This window comes from Atractosteus spatula, chromosome 2 (assembly GCF_055471065.1).
Source record: "Atractosteus spatula isolate fAtrSpa1 chromosome 2, fAtrSpa1.hap1, whole genome shotgun sequence".
Taxonomy (NCBI): domain Eukaryota; kingdom Metazoa; phylum Chordata; class Actinopteri; order Semionotiformes; family Lepisosteidae; genus Atractosteus; species Atractosteus spatula.
This window is the reverse complement of record NC_142707.1, coordinates 73,173,956-73,190,827: the sequence shown is the minus strand read 5'-3', so window position 1 is coordinate 73,190,827 and position 16,872 is coordinate 73,173,956. Positions and strand designations below refer to the sequence as shown.

Sequence of the window (16,872 nt, the reverse complement as noted above, 5' to 3'; positions counted from 1 at the left end):
CATTAAGCACGAGAGAGCAGAGTCCCCTCGCGAATATTACGAGAGACTTAGACGAACTTATTTTACAGGGCGAAATGATGAGGGTTGCGAAGAGAACATACATTTCAAGGGTTTATTCATTGCGAATCTCCACCCATCAGTCAGAAAGATGATCTTAATGCATACAGATGCACAGACCATGAAAATGACTGATATTAAGAGATTCGTGCAGAAAGCCTGGGAGTATGATGTCCAAAGTCGCTCTGAGCAAAAAGCTGTTAAAGCGACCGTGTTCGCCGTCAGAGCCAGCAGGGTTAATTCCCTCCTGCTCGAAGGAGCACAGGCTCCTGAGCTGGCTAAGCCCCGTTCCAAAGCAGGCACACAGGACCGCACCCAGCGTCCTAAGTGCCATGAGAACACCAGGGGAGGGAAAGGGCTAGAAAAGGCTGAACAAAAGGATTCAGTAGCCACCCGCCTGGCCAGGCTTGAACAAGCTTTATTAGGACAGGAACAACCGCTCCCCAAGGCTGCCGGAAGCGTGAATGAGCTGATACTCTCCACTGGAGGAGGCGGAGACCCGCCCCCTCCCACTCCCTCAGTCTATCTGATTGAGCGGAAGGGTTCCTGCCTGGATGAGGTCAGCCACTCCCAAGCGAGTGCTGACTCCACCCCTGAAGTCACAGAGCAGGCAGTAAAACACAGAGGAAAAGCAGGAAGCTTTTACCTCAAGGCTGCCATGGGAGATGTCTTACCCAGTGAGACACTGATTGACACTGAGGTTGAAAGGTGTTTGATGTCACACGGCAAGCTCAAACGGGTTGAAAAAGAAAAGGGCATGCGACTCAGAGTGGAACCTTTGGTGGATCACCAGAAAGGCAAAGTGTGGAAACAGGTCAAGGCTCCTAAGCCTTCTGTACAGAAGGAAAGGGGGGCCAAGAGGCAGACTGTGCTCACACAGTGCCCACCGAACACAGAAGCCTATGTGGAGATTCCTTCTGTTCCCTCTGGACAAGAACTAAAAATATTTTCTTGTTCCCCGGATATACAGGGAAGTCGTGTCCCGGCTGAGGTCACAACAGCCTCCCTGCCACAGGAGCGGTGCTCCAAGCAGCCGCCTGATCCACCAGGTAAAGCACACCCCTTTTACATCCCTAAAGAGGAGCGGATCTCCCCACCTGGCGATGAAAAGGAGCTTTCCCTGTGCACCCTGGCACCCAAGAGGGGTCAGGACCACCACCCTGCAGTGGTGGAAGGGATCCAGATGGCAGGAGAGCAGGTTGGTGATGTAGCCCTCACCCTTAGCCCTGAGAGGTCCTCTATCAGTGAGGATCTGCTTGAGCAGCTGTCATGGGGCCACCGCCAGGTGCCCCTGGTGCAACATTCACAGGTTAGACAGGAGGTCCAGCTGGACGCTGAGACTACTGCGCTGTGGACACACCTGATCCCAGATGCCGATTCCCTCTGCTGTGACCCAGGGAACCTGCAGTCAGGTAACATTATTTCTCACAACTACCAGGTAGTGAGTGAGACTGACCTGATTGTTCCTGCCTCAATGGCAGGGTTGCCAACACACCCAGTCCCCCAGAAGGGACAGGGAATGAAAGCCGAGCCGGTTTTCTTACAGCCACCAGCTCAGTCTGTCAGTCTGAGTCTGACCAACAGTGGTTCACCCAGACTGGAGCTGGATGGTCAAGCCACCCGCCTGCCAGTGCAGGACATCGCAAAGAGGGGTGTCAGAATCCCCGCCTGTACTGACATGGGCCTGGTGGGTGAGAGCGAGTTCGAAGACAGTGAACTAGCTATCCCAGTGCTGGGGTAGCTCCCTGAACCCCTTGCGAGGGAAGGGGGGAGCGAGCAGGTGTCCTACACCTACCCCCAGCGAACGATTGTAAACATGCCGATAGAGGGATTCCTCAATCAGGAAGTGTGCAGGGTGGACCTGAACAGTGAGAATGGGATAACAATCCCAGATCACTCAGGTGCTCCAGATGACCACTCAGCCGAGGGTCAGGCATGCTCCACCGCTGCACCACCCCCTGCAGGTTTCCTAGAGCACAGGCATGAACAAATCGAAAAAGCAGATGCCCTGGAAATGGAGGAGCAGCATCAGCCGCTGCGTCAGATCTCCCCAGATTTCCAGGATGTTGGTGCCCAGGATGCCACATGGCATACTGAGAAAGACACCATGTACAAGCTGTGCCAGCTTAGAAAGGCAACAGTCACTCAGAAGGAGATGACTGGGATCAGCCACCCTAAAAGACTTTTGGGAGGACTGATTGCTGCCACCACTGTTGTGCATTTGCTCTTTTTGGTAGGTTTGTTTGTTACTGGCACTCTCACCCTGACTGCCCCAAGAAGGCAGGTGAAAGAGATGCCAGAGGGTAGTGACAGACTGTATCAACAGCAGCAAAAGCTGGAAAGCCTAGGGAAAACCCTACAGGCAACTTCCTATGCAACAGAGGTGAACCTTATTCCCCAACCAGTGGACATGATTGCCAGTGTTATACAGTGGGTTTATGCTTGTGTGCAACAGGCCAGAATGTTGACACAAGACCTGTTAAGGGAGTTTAGTGCCACTGTAGCCAGTCTAACCATGGCACAAATCCCAACCCACTTGATTCCACTCTTCTCAGTAGAGGAGTATGTGACATTAACCGCATCGCTCATAGCTCACCCAGAAGGCAATCCAAGATTGAATTCGGTTCCAAATCTTGAGATGGGTATGGCTACCAAAGCTATCCATTGGCTGTGTCTAAACGATTCACCAATGAAGGGTGTAAAGCTACTAATGGGCAGAGGGAGGTTAATGAACCCCATGAAGAGCAGGTGGGACGTAAATGGCTGGTCAACACACCACATTTAACTGACACTATGACTTGTGACAGGCATGATACAGCTACCGCAATGCAGCTACCTAATCAAACAGTTCCTGTAAGTTCCTGAGGAGGCCATAGTACAGCATGGTAACTTAACACTGTACGGTCTGGAACCAGACAACATAAGACCAAATGTGAGGTTATGGATGCCTTCAGGTGCCACACTATTGAATTGGATAGAAATCCAAGAAACAGTAGGCCCTGAAGAGGTACAGGTAGTTGAGTTTGCTTTAATGGAACAAACCTCCAAACCACCCTAGCAGATACCCAACACAGGTGTTGTGGTTTATCGGGGGGCTGGGAACAGGAACTGTTGTTATTGTAACACTACTGCCGGGTAGCTGGATCATGACTGGATGTACTCTTACATCAAGATGTACTCCAGGTAGCATGAATGAGTCAAAGGTAGCATGTCAAAAGAAAGGAAGTGACTTCTCCCCAAATATCTACTACAGAGGTATCAGATATTGACAGTGAGCTTCCTGATGTGTAATTCCTAGACTTAGATAATGTCTCCTACCGTGTTTATACATACTCCAGATGTTATTCATCCTGTTTGTATCCAATGCTGGTTCTGGTATGAATTCTCGAGGAGTAATGTGGACATTTAAGATTAATGTTCTAATGGCAAGGGACATCACTTAACTCTGTTTTGTTTTGAAGGCAACAACGCCTCAGGACCTCGTGACCTTCAAAAAGGGGGGATATGTAGCGGCGAGGCTTATTAATAAGACAGAATTAAGCGTTGGTATGCTGTCCTAAAGGAGGCCCCATCTCACCCTCCATCTCTGTGGTGCAGCCACAGAGAAAGAATTCATGCAAGCTGATTTAAGATGTTTTTCTTTTGATAAGAAGCAAGCTCCCAGACGGGGATGCAATTAGCTAAGCCTGGCTATCATGATCAATGGTCATCCACTGGCGCCTATCAGTCTAGGGAGTGCCGAATGGACATCTGGACTGCATTCCTAAGTGTCAAGAGTAAGTGACTCATATCTCACCTTGATCAACCAATCAGGGACTGGTAGGGCTGAGTAACCCACGTGGGACTCTGATGCCCATGGAACTTTCAGCCAATCAACAAGCTGAAGTTCCTCCAGGTAAAAACAGGCAACACAGGCCTGGAGATTCAGAAGAGATTCAGTGAGACTTCTGTGGACTTTTCTAAAGGGAATTCAAAGGAGAATTCCAGGGCAGGACAGCCCAGGAGCAGAAGGCTCCCAAGGGCAGGACATTCTCGCAGCGCGCCTCCTGACCATCCCGAGACTCAGCCCGGACAACCACGGAACGGCCAGTGTGTCCGAGTGCCAGAACTTTCCTTTGTTCTAAGAGTCTAGAGTGGAGGTTGCCAGAGAGTAACCAGCAGCAGGCCTCGTGAACAGGTCAGAACTGTGGACAGCTGAATCACTATTCAGAACTAGCTCTTCATCAGGAACGAACCGGTCCTCTTCCTGACTTGCTGGGATCCACAGTCATCTTTTCTCCTGTGCACAAACTTTGCTAGTTAAAGCCAACACTAACTAGCCGGTCAGTGAGCATCAGCAGCGCACCGTCGCAAGCCGCACAGCACAACCTGGCACCGAGCCAGAGAGCGCGGATTGGACAGCAACAGCCTGCAACTGTTTCTTTGTGCCCGCAGGAGATCTGAATCCCCAGAGATTGGATGAGTATTCAACTTCAATGCATTACAGCTCGAGAATTCAATTGTTATCCAAACCAGTTGATATCAATTTAATTCCTAAGAGTTATGTACTTGTTTCAAGTATCTAATGTAGAAGTTATAACCAAGTTCATTTATGAAACGGTCTAAATGAATGATATACTGAACGTATGTCCTCTTGATATGTGTAACTCTTTGTAACTGATTGAATATATACCTTTTGTATTCTGATAACCCTCTCGATAAGATCTGTTAGGTTTATATGCATATTCTATGTATTAATAAATGTATCCTCGTGTATTAGTACCTGTGTGTGTGCGTTGTTTGAGTTATATCGCATGGTTGGATTCTAAAGCCATCAAAAGAATCAATTTTGTGATTTACTGCTACAATTAATAATTGTCTCAGTAAATGCCCAAACCCTACAGAACTGGTGCCTTCAGAGAGCCACTATGATTACATATTTGGCGTCCCTGAACGGCTATGAAACACTACACAACCAACCAACAAAAACAACCATATAAACATAATACCAACCAAAAACATAGATAACAACCACAATACAAAATCAAATATATCAAACCATTTTACTCTCGCAAAGTCCTCCAATTATCATAATCCCGCCCCTTATGCAAAACCAAACCTTCCTCCCATCCCTGTTTATCCTGTTTATCATAAAACAAAATCCACCTCAATTTTCAACATAAAGCATTACACAAAATCAATACCTCAACACTCCATACTCAACAACGATAATTCACAAACAGCCAGAACATGTAACTACACATTCCCAAACAGACCTAATTTCCATAGCCCCGCCCCTTATGCAAAACCAACATCCCTCCCCTGTTCTCTCCCTCCCCTGGCGGTTGTAATTGTTTTTATTTTCAAATAAATTTTAGCAAAGTCATGTATTTTAAAAATCTTAAGATTTTTATATTTATGTCTTTATTTAGTGGTTTCATTAGTGACAAAGGCTAAACTTTCTTGGAAAAATGTCTTTTATGTAAACCATGTTTGCTATTAATTAATTCAGGGCTAAAATATGTTCATTGTCTTCTAATGAAAGAAGGGTTCCTTTCGCTGTAGTCGGGTTGAAATTAGAAGCTTGCCACGCCCGGACTGTTACACCAACGCATTAGCATGTTAAAGCGATTTAATTGAGGAGCCTAGCCTTTAACTAGTAAGTACTGTACTTACTGGGTTTTTGAGGGGGGGGGAGGTGTCTTTCGTTGGAAATCTCGCCTCCTACTTTGAAAATACCCGTGAAACCGGTTCAATTCGTCACAGCCAGCACTCCTGCAGAGAGGGGGGTTGTACTTGCAGTGTATACAGTACACGCGTTATGCTCTTCGTTAATGTCTAAGCCGGAACATATCATTATATCTCATTTTGTATTTCTTAAATAAAAATCGTTTTCCCAGCCTAACAGTATTGTTTTTAACCTGTAAAGCACTTTGAGGAGCCACCTTTAAAGGCGCCATATACAATAAAGTTCATTATTATTACTATTGTAAATTTGCTGGACAGAGAGGTGAACATTATTACACAGAAGACAAAGATATCGATTTACGTTGCATTGTGTATCGTGCTGCTTTAATACAGTTTTAAATAATTAAAAGTCTAAACAGTATCAGCTTTATTTATGGGTTTTAAATAAAGGTGATTTAAACGCGATTTAAATCAATATAAATGTTTATATTGTAACTCATAGGTGACTATTCATTGTTATTAAAATGACTTAAATTCGATCATGTTGTGATATTTAGAAATATACATTTGTTTGGTGCGAGTGAAGTTTTATTTAATCTCTGAGCCATACTGATTCTTCTGGAAGCCAGTTTCCGCCAGGGAGTAAAAAAAAAAAACACACTATGGTATTCTCTCCAATGCAGTGCAGTTAAAAACATACCTCTGATGCTGCTCCTAAATGAATATCGTTTATGACCATCAGAAGCTTTATGCTCCTTTTCTTTTTTCCAGTGGATTGAACAGGGAGAGGCATTTCATGATGTACTTTTCACTGATGAAACAACAGTGGCTCTGGAACAGTTTTCAACCATGTCGTTTTATAAAAAGGGGAGATATGTACACGTTACTGAAGCTAAAAGTTTAGCCTTTGTCACTAATGTAACCACTAAATAAAGACATATAGAAATCCCTACGTTACAGACTGTATATGGCTGGTATTGGTAGTTTAAAGAAAAAATACACACCAGTATTCCACTTTCTCCCTAAACATTTTAAGCATCAGAGTCTTACATGTGGTTATTTCGGAAACGTTTGTACGTGCTCCTTCTGACCATGTTACTGTTTACTGTTACTGACCATATTAAGTTTAAGTGCCTGTGGGCACTTTTCCTGTCCGTGGGGGGTGGACCGTCTTTCATTAGAAGGTTAGTCTGTTCTACTCTGAGAATGTAGAGGGGGTGGAAAGTGCCCGCGGTCATTTAATTAGTATTAAAATTCGCACTGATTCCCTTGCGAAGATACGGACATAGGAATATTCGTGCGTGGTCAAAAAATGGCATTAAACGACAAAGTGAAGGCTGTGAAAACATTCACAATGTACTTTATACACAAAGCAAATATACCCCCCCCCCCTCTCAATTCAATTCAAGATGCTTTATTAGCATGACAGATGGGTACAATCAGTGTTGGGTATTTACTTTGCTTTGAGATGCCACTTTTAAAGGTGATATATAAAATCAAGGCTTTAACTTGATTAAACTCCGCAAGTCTGAGTTCTTGTGTCTGTCCTATCCGAACCCGAAAGTATTACAATATGTATCTTTATAGCAGGTGGTGTACAGCTTTTTAGTATAGATTACACTTTTCTAAAATGTATTTAAAAAATAAAAACGATTACAATCTAATCTTTCCACGTTTGATCCCAAAATAAATCTAAACGGGGAGAAAGCTATGCTGAAAGTTTAAGATACTTAGAAGACAAAGATATCAATTTATGTTGCATTTGTCTGATTGTGAATCAAAAAACACATATATTTAAACACGCATTTGCGATTTAAATCAAAACGTTATTTAAATCAATATAAATGTTTATATTGTAACGCCTAGGTGACTATTCATTGTTATTAAAATGACTTAAATTCGATCATGTTGTGATATTTAGAAATATAAATTTGTTTGGTGCGAGTGAGGTTTTATTTAATCTCTGACTCAGTGATGGCCTGGCATGGTGAGGTGCGCTGGCAGCTATGTGGTGTTACGCAGTGGTGGCCTGACACGGTGAGGTGCCCTGGCAGCTGTATGATGCAGTGGTGGCCTGGCACGGTGAGGTGCGCTTGCAGCTATGTGACGCACACAGCTGCCAGCGCACCTCACCGTGCCAGGACACCACTGCGTCACACCACACAGCTGCCAGCGCACTTCACCGTGCCAGGCCACCACTGCGTCACACCACACAGCTGCCAGCGCACCTCTCGGTGCCAGGCCACCACTGCATCACCCACCTGCCAGCGCACCTCACCGTGCCCGGCCACCACTGCATCACACAGCTGCCAGCGCACTTCACCGTGCCAGGCCACAACTGCGCCACACCACACAGCTGCCAGTGCACCTCTACATACCCGACCACCACTGCATCACACAGCTGCCAGCGCACCTCACCATGCCAGGCCACCACTGCGTCACATAGCTGCAAGCGCACCTCACCGTGCCAGGCCACCACTGCATCATACAGCTGCCAGGGCACCTCACCGTGTCAGGCCACCACTGCGTCACACATATTTCAGCGCCATATATTTCATGGATATTATGGAATATAATGGATGGATATCTTAGTTATCTTTCTAGTTCACAGGTTTGCATGCATAATTTAATTTTGAAAGCCACTGAGACATCAGGTACTACTGTTGTATTTATGAAAAAGAAACAAAACAAAAAAACATACTAACAACTGTGCCATCCTACTCCTTAGTTAATACATTTTATTATTCATAAACAGTTAACATTGTTAGCAAAATATTTTGAATTATATTTAACCCTATTTTTCTTTAGTTTTGTATTTAACTTATTATATGATAGTCAGACTTAATGTATGTTTGAACAATGAAAATATATTTTTACAAGATTTTACATTAAGCACTTAAAATTAACATGGTTAACAATAGTAAACTGTAACACGCTGTAACAAGATCAGTTAAACTGCGAAGAAAATGCTTTCAGAGAAAATGTTTCAGGTGTGAAGAACATAGATCTCCAATGCAATTTCAACCAAACCTGTTCCCACACACCCTGCCCCCACTACCATTAGAATATACACAAAGCACTCAAATCTTTCGAGCTAATGATCAGGTGACCCGAGAGAGAGCGAGAGAAACACCAAGGGGTGCGGAACCAGGGAACTATTTACATGGAAAACGGGCGATCTCCCCAGACTGTCCGCCCGTTTCACTGTTACCTGGATACCTCTTTATTTAGAACTCACTAACACTGATTTTTAGTTTAGAAGGATTCAAGTAGGGTGTTAGATGAAAGGCAGCGACCTTAATCAAGCCCAAATCATAATTGAACCCATTCAGAGCCTACATTACATTTTAGCGTTTCATTCTGAGCAGAAGACCCTCACACCTGAAGAAGGGGGAGGTGTTTTTCGCTGGAAATCTCGCCTGCTTCTACTTTACAACCGGAGTGCTGGCTGTGACGAATTAAACCGGTATTACAGGTTTCAATCACAGACCATGTGACATGGGAGTCAGGAAACTAACACACAGCGCCACCGGATTTGATAACGCTATAAAAACGCTATAAAATAATGTGACTTGGCACAGAACAAGTTTACAGCACAGTACAATAATAAATGCTGACCATGACTTTAGAAGCATAAATTGCCTTCCACTCAATTTAACCCAAGCTGTCTTTAGCCCTCTAAGCTGGTTCATACAGAAATGTAGAGATCCAGGCTCAGAACACACAGCTTCATTAGCGAATACATATGCAGGACAACTAGAGAAGACGTTTTACAGAGGATGGATTTTTAGAAACATCCCATCAGTGACATCACTGAAGTCAACTCCTAGGTACTGTAACTGTCGTGTGGATAGTTTCACAAGAATCAGACAAAGGTTTAAGCATCGCTTGTTCTAGATAAAACTGCAAAAAAAAACCCAACAACCCATAATGTACTTCTTTGCGGCTCTGTTTGCCCAAATCATATATTCACAACGTGAAATCTAGAAAATAATATTACGTAACCAAAATCCGCAATATGGAAACAGAACCTGTGTAATTGTTGATAGATGATGTACTCGTAACATTTTTTCAAGACGAACTACAACATTTAAAAAATGACTTGTATGTACTTGATATCTCTAATCAATCCACGGGTCCCAGCACAAAAACGAAACTAAAACGCATACCGTTTCGCGCTTCTTATTAGTTGCTCAAAAGTAATTTGACCGTATGAAATGCATAATATAAACCTAGAAACATATACGTGAGCAGTACTTAAGCACTGTAGTATCGGTGTTAAGACATACCTCTCAAATACTGTAAATCAAGTTAAAAATATCTCAAGACCGATTCTGGTCATAATGAAACCATGTTTCGTGTATGTTTTCTTTAAAGTACCGAGACCAGCCATATACTGTATGTTTATGTTCCAAAATTAATATCGTTTATGGCCTTCACACGCGTTGCAGTATGCTCCTATTCTTTTTATGCTCAGCTACTAAGATTTCCCTTCAGTGGTAAAATTAGATATGAATATTCAATACTTAAACGGGCACAGTTAAGACATTAAATATACATATACATACTGTATACAGTACGGTTTGCATACGGTAATATGTTTATGTTCCTAAATCAATCTCTTTTATGAGCATATGAAAGGCATGGTGAATCACTGTACTTTGCATGATTGGAAACAAAGGCGTGATTGCGAAATGCTGTGGTGTTACTTTTACAAAGACGGTCAATGAAAAAAAGAATGTTGACCAGGGCAATACTTTGAGTTTACACTTACAGCTTGTCCAAGGTCATTCATTATTAATACTATTAGTAATATCTTCGTTAAAGACTTTGATGGCCACAGCTCAAACATGAGAGGTTGAGCTTTATTAGCTCCACCTTGCAGAAATTCCGGATACTATTATTTTGCTTGTCGTATTATAGGAGAATTTACGGTAACTCGCGGTATTTACCGGTAGCTTGCGGTAGACTGCGTGAAGCGTACCGCAAAATAATCGATATCGCCCGCGCATTTTGAATGGCTGCATCTGTACAACTATAATTGGAAAGATTGCCCCAAGGGGCTCAGCATCGACTGGGTTTCAAACCAGGTGTTTTCTGACTAGAGCCCAAATGCTTCCACACATCATGTTAAGTATTCACTGCATTCACTGAGCCACCTGGTGGTTTTACAAAAGTAGTCCAGTCCTTCAACAGAATAATGTTTTAAAAGGGGCAGTGCGGTGCAGTGCAGAGTGCTGGGGTTTGCGTGGCATGAACTGCTGCATTGTCCAGCATGCATTCTGAATGGCTGGATCTGTACGGCTTACATAGCTTACATAGCTTTTTTCTGTGGTCCCATTCTGCTGCTCTGGGGAGTAACACCATCTCTTTTAACCTCAACCCTTGTCGATCGCTCTTAACCAGTCTCTTCACCTCAAAGATTGTCCATTGATACTCCTTAATGTAAGCCCCAAACACATTTAAAATTGACACATCTGACAACTTTCTAATGACAGAACTGAAAATAGATTGATTTTTGTAACAAATGCCACGTGATTAATTTCACATTACATTATTAATGGACAAGTCTGTTAATAAGAGTATATGGTTGCCAAGGGTGCCAGAATGTTCTGGTTGTTGTGTCTATCATGGTAATCATTCATTAATGTGACTCCAAGTCACCTTCGCCACACAGAAGCTGTGACGGTGGTATAGTATACCTGCGGAATATTATTTAACAAACCAGAGAATGATACTAGACTCATCTAGTTAATTTGGTTGCAAGTTGCTTATTCCATTGAAAGTTGCCACCTCAATTTTCATTCATTCTTAAATTCCAGCATTTTAATTAATTTCCTGCATTGACAAGGTAAACAAACAAAAAAAAGTTTTCTTTCTGTTTTGAACAAAAACTATAAAGGGAATCGATACAAAATCCTTATCCATCTCCTCTCCCAAAATGGAACAATGTTCTCCTAGACCAGATGTACCTTTTAATGTCTTGAATTATCTTTGAAACTACACGCAGTATAGACCTGGTTTGGGTCTTGAATTAATGAGAACCCCTGTCTGAACCTTCAGATTTGTATGTTTTTTCTCACATTTTAGACAGAAATATCCAGAACAAAAACCTACTACCTTGGGTAAAAAGTGATCGAACAAGTATAAAAAACCTGCATGATTATTTTTATGAAGACAGGACATGAACTGGTTTTCTCACCCTTCCAAAAAATTAAATGTAATAGTATTTAAATACTGCCAGCCCTAGAGAGGCTTCTGATAATGTTTACAGTTTAAAGAAGTGTTTTACACTTTTTTTTCAACTTTTCTGGTATTTATAGTGTTAAACAGGTTTAGTAAAACAAAATAAAAAACTATGCACGCATTCTAAAGAAAGGATACGTATTTGAACGTACAGTATATGGGAGCTTCACCAGCCATCTTTGTTGCAGAATGTTTTGTTTTTATAAACTTGTGAATTTTCTCATGGTAAGGTAAAATGTTCTTTATGTATTTTAGCAAAATTTAGCTTTTCTGCTTGTATCTGGCTGGAGAACCAATAAATCACAGACATACTGTACTTTGGTGCTTCTCTAAACTGAAACGCGAGATGACTATAACTATGACAAAAGGTTCATTTGCTTTATGCTGATGTATCTAGTTAGGAAACACAGTTCAGAAAAGCTCAGATTGCCTTGTGTTTTGTGATGTTGCGTTTTGATTTTGCTGGTAAAAATATATATTATTCAACCATTGTGCAGTTTCTGTCTCAAGTGCTATTGTCAGTATTACACTATTAATTTGTTTGTTTATTAAAAAATTGTTTCACTGCAATGAAAACAAACTTAATTGTTGTGTTTAAAGGATATTGGAAGTCAGTTTTATGTGCAATATTGTGAGGAATGATTAAAAAAATTGTTTTTGGTAATAAAATGCTTAGCATTAAAACCAAATAAACAAGCTTAGACTGATATGCCTAGCTAGGGGTGGACAAAGTCATCCCAATGGACTCAGAATCAACAGTTAAACACAATAACACTTAATGATGAGAACAAGAAGCACCTTTAACATATGTTAAAACATCTGGAACCATAAAAAATATCAAACAGCCATTTCATTGAAGCTGATACGCTGGCTACATTCAGGATATCAGCTTAAAAACTTGAATGGGTAGTGTTTTGCAGACATCCAGGTACTGTAGCTAGTTACTGTATTTTGTGATGCTGAGTGTTCCAAGTGTGCATCAGAGTCCATAAGAGAGCATTTTCTAGGCTGTCTCTATTGGGTTTTGCTGGCTACTTCACTAAGACAGGGTTCTTAACCAGGGGTTCAGGAAGGGAACCTAAGGGTGTGGGAGTCACATATAATATTAACAGAGAATGCCTAACCATTGTACAAATATTTCTCTTTATATTTTTATAATTTGCAATTAGTTATTGTTTAACTTAATTGCATAGAATTCATTTAATAAATGTTGCCATTATTATTTTTAATAAAACTTGAAATGATCATTTAAACCATTGCACCCTAAGTTTAAAAATGTTGGTAATGTCGATGAAGAATTTCAACGAATCTTGGTCTCACATTCATCACTGATCATCATGACATACAGAGGCCTCAATGCTTCTTATGAGGGAACATTTTTTGCAATGCCAACATTAAACCACCTGGGAATGAATCAGACAGTCTTGAGGTATTCTTACAGAAAAAGGCTCCAGGGAGGCACCAGAAATTTTGCCGAAACTTTTTTGCTTCAGTGCAAAAACTAGAAACATCTTACAAGGTCATTTGTCATGCCTTGTGCCATGGAAATGGTTGAGCTGGAATGTGCTACAGAAAAGTGAAAGAAGATGAGGAAGTAATTTTATCATTCATTCTCAAATTGTCAATGTATTTAAATATTCTGAAACAGGTTATACAAGAGAATACCAATGTGTCACATAGTAGTCAGCTGTTCATTTTTTATTTGGTATATGGAAACTGGTACCATAAAGAAGAATTTATCATTTTTTGTGAGCCGTTTCAAACAACCATGGAGGCTTCAGATATTCTTTAAAAAGTAAAAAGTCAAGGTTTAATTCTAAGGAATGTCTCAGCACAAGATACACCAATGGAGCACCTTCTATGATGGGAAAGAACACTAGATTTCCTCCTTGCTGAAGAGAGAAGAAAGTCATCGAGACTCACTGTTTCCTACATTGGGGTGCTCTGGCTTCTACATTGCTTCCAGAAACTCTAAAATATGTCCTGTCAATAGCTGTACAAGTAGTCAGCTTTATTCATGCCAGGGCCCTAAGCATCGACCCATTACTGAATTCTGTACTGTTATCATGTAATAAATATTTGAATTTACATATCATGCATTAAACATGAATGCTCTTGGGGGTGTGGTGTCTGGTGTTGCCTCCAGGCTGTCTGAAGGCTGGTTGGGCATATTGTTATGGGCAACCCTGCTATCTTAAGTTCTAGGAAGCTCCAGGCAAAGGGCTCTTGGCATGGTTCAGATAACATGGCTGGGCTGGAGTCCAATGCAGCTATGGGGCATAGCACAGTGCTCTCAGTCCCCAGACCTGTGGGCATAATTGATATCCCATTCAAGTTGAGGCCACTGGGGAACTGCCAAGACTAGAAGAGGAACTCTCAGTGTGGGCAGCTTGGACACAAAGCAACCGGCCAGCGTCTAGGAAATGCACTGGATGGGGCTGCTGCCAATGTTCTCATAGTCCTTGATAAGTGTCACGCCCGACATCCCTCCCTAGAGGGCGCTCCACTGCTCCCATTATTGTCCTTGAGATTAAGCTTCCCAGGTGTACCCCCTTAGCTTTATTATTTAAAGGCTAGCTCCTCCAGTCCTCGGCGCTCATCATTAGGGTAAAGATGTCGCGAGGCCAGCCTAGCACCAGGAAACCCTACGTCCATCTTCTGAGTGCATAGGCCTCATCCCCAACACCTCCCGCTTCCTGAGCCCGGGGTCTGGAGGATCTCGCCCCATACCCCTTGGATCTCTATGTTTTGCCTGTCCGTGTGTTCCCCTCTCCCGGGGATTTTAACCTTGTCGCGTCCCAGGATGGATTCCTTGTTGATGGACTTTCGGACTGTGCCCTGACCTGCCTTTGGACCCGTTTGGATTTGGATGCCGTTCTGTCTTCCCCGTTCACTGTCTCACGGATTGTCACTATTATTTTGTGCACTATTAAACCACTGTGTGTTCCCTTTTACCACGCCTCCTGTTTTCTCCAGCTCTTACCGTATCGCATAGGGTCTACTACAAGATCTGACACGGATTTCAGTCCGTGTCCGTGACAATAAGGAGGCTGTGGAAGTCACTGATAGCTTGATGGTGGCAGTGGAAAGGTGCTTTGGCAGGTGGGAAGTCCTCAGAGTTGGCTGGTAATGCCTGAGACAAAGACTGCAACAAAAACATCACCTGAGCTGTTTTGCTACAGACGCTGCTTGCTTGTGAAGGGACCTTACCCTGGAAGTCACAGACTTTCAAAATGTTGCTGGCACTGTAGAAGCTGGGACCACTCATGGTATGATGCCAGAAAAAGCTGACAGAATGGCATTAACAGGGTTCTAGGAAACATATAATAAAATGGACAAGCCAACACTCATTTCTCTGCAATGTTCCACTAAACAACTTTGAGAAGCATTTTTAAAGTAGTTTATTCAGAACATTTTGTATGCAGAAATGTAAGGAAGCAGGAGAAATTAATTAGTGACATACAAAAGATGCTGATTTTGTCTGTGACTCATGATGTATTTCAAACATGATGAAACTATAAATTTGTATTTTTCCCCCAAATTTTTAAAAAGTGCTTTTAAATACATATGAACTGTACTTCTAAAAGGGATAAATTATTGCACTTGAGGCTTATAATGACTAAGTATTAACAGCACCAATATGTTTACAAGTTCTCTTGGAACAAGTTGATCAAAGATGATGCAGTGTTAAAAATTCTGAGTGTTACAATCAATTTCACAGTCTTCTGAAACCAGGGATAAAAGAGAGCATAAATAATAGGATTCAGACTAGAGTTAAAATATACCAACCATGTCAGAAAATTATTAAGTATAGAAGGAAAAGGTAAATTCATATCTGCATAAACAAAACCACATATATAATATGGCATTAAACACATCAGAAAGATAAAAACTACCATTCCTAATGTCTTTGCAGCTTTTCGTTCAGATTTCATAGAAATCCTACCCTTTCGTTCATGAGTAAAAGGCAATTGTACCTTGAATGAACTAATGACTTTTGCATGACTTCTAGCTACTATAAAAACTTTTCCATAAAGTAATAACATTACAAAACATGGTAACATAAATATAATTATATCAGCCATACTCCACATTTCATTGATAAAAATCAAACACTCTCCAAGACAAGTATTATGTTTTTCTGCACTGCTGATATTCCCATTAAAATAAAGGAGTGCCAAGATGTAAAGGACTGATAGTAACCATACATGCAATATAGCTATTCGTGTTAGATTAGCTGTTATTTTTATAGAATAAAGTAAAGGGTCACACACAGCAAGATACCGGTCAATAGCGATACATGCAATATTATAAACTGAAACAGAAGCTACAATACAACCAATTGTTTTATAAAGTATACAGAACTTTTCCCCAAAATACCAACATGTTTCTATTAAAAGAATTGAACAGAAAGGCATCACAGTTAGTCCTACTAGAAAGTCTGCTACAGCCAGAGAGAGCACAAGAAAGTTAGTTGGTGTGTGGAGCTGCTTGAAGTGAGAGATAGAGATGATCACCACCAGGTTTCCACACACTGTCAGCATCACCACTGCCACTGTAAAAATATACATCACCACATACACAGCTGGAGATCGGACTTCTTTAGCACAGGACGAGTTGTAACTCTGAAAACAATACTGCATTGCTTCAAAATCATTTTTCCATGGAACTGTAAATCAATTGTGTTTTAGAAATTAGAATAACGTTAACAACCTTGCCTTCAACTCAGTGTCTACAAATCTTTTGATGTGGTGTGATGTTTATATCAATAGTTCCTGGCCCCTCCTGGGTGTTGATTACTCTTCAGTGCTCATAATGACATCTGTTGATCTGGGTTTTTGTGAGAAGCCTAGAGAGCATCCCATATCCTTAGACTGAACAGGGAATAAACAGAAAAACAAT

At 41.7% G+C, this 16,872-nt stretch overlaps 1 protein-coding gene across 1 annotated transcript; it reads right to left on the bottom strand.

Moving 5' to 3' along the window:
- Nucleotides 1-15,614: 15,614 nt before the first annotated feature.
- Nucleotides 15,615-16,625, bottom strand: LOC148840212 (trace amine-associated receptor 13c-like). The gene has a single exon (XM_088909152.1). The coding sequence runs from the start codon at nucleotides 16,611-16,613 to the stop codon at nucleotides 15,615-15,617; it is 999 nt and encodes a 332-aa protein (XP_088765278.1). The 5' UTR covers nucleotides 16,614-16,625.
- Between the last annotated feature and the right edge of the window lie 247 nt (nucleotides 16,626-16,872).

Bases quoted from the DNA above. Each gene is read 5' to 3' on its own strand.
- LOC148840212 (XM_088909152.1), bottom strand. From the start codon at position 16,613: ATGCAGTATTGTTTTCAGAGTTACAACTCGTCCTGTGCTAAAGAAGTC.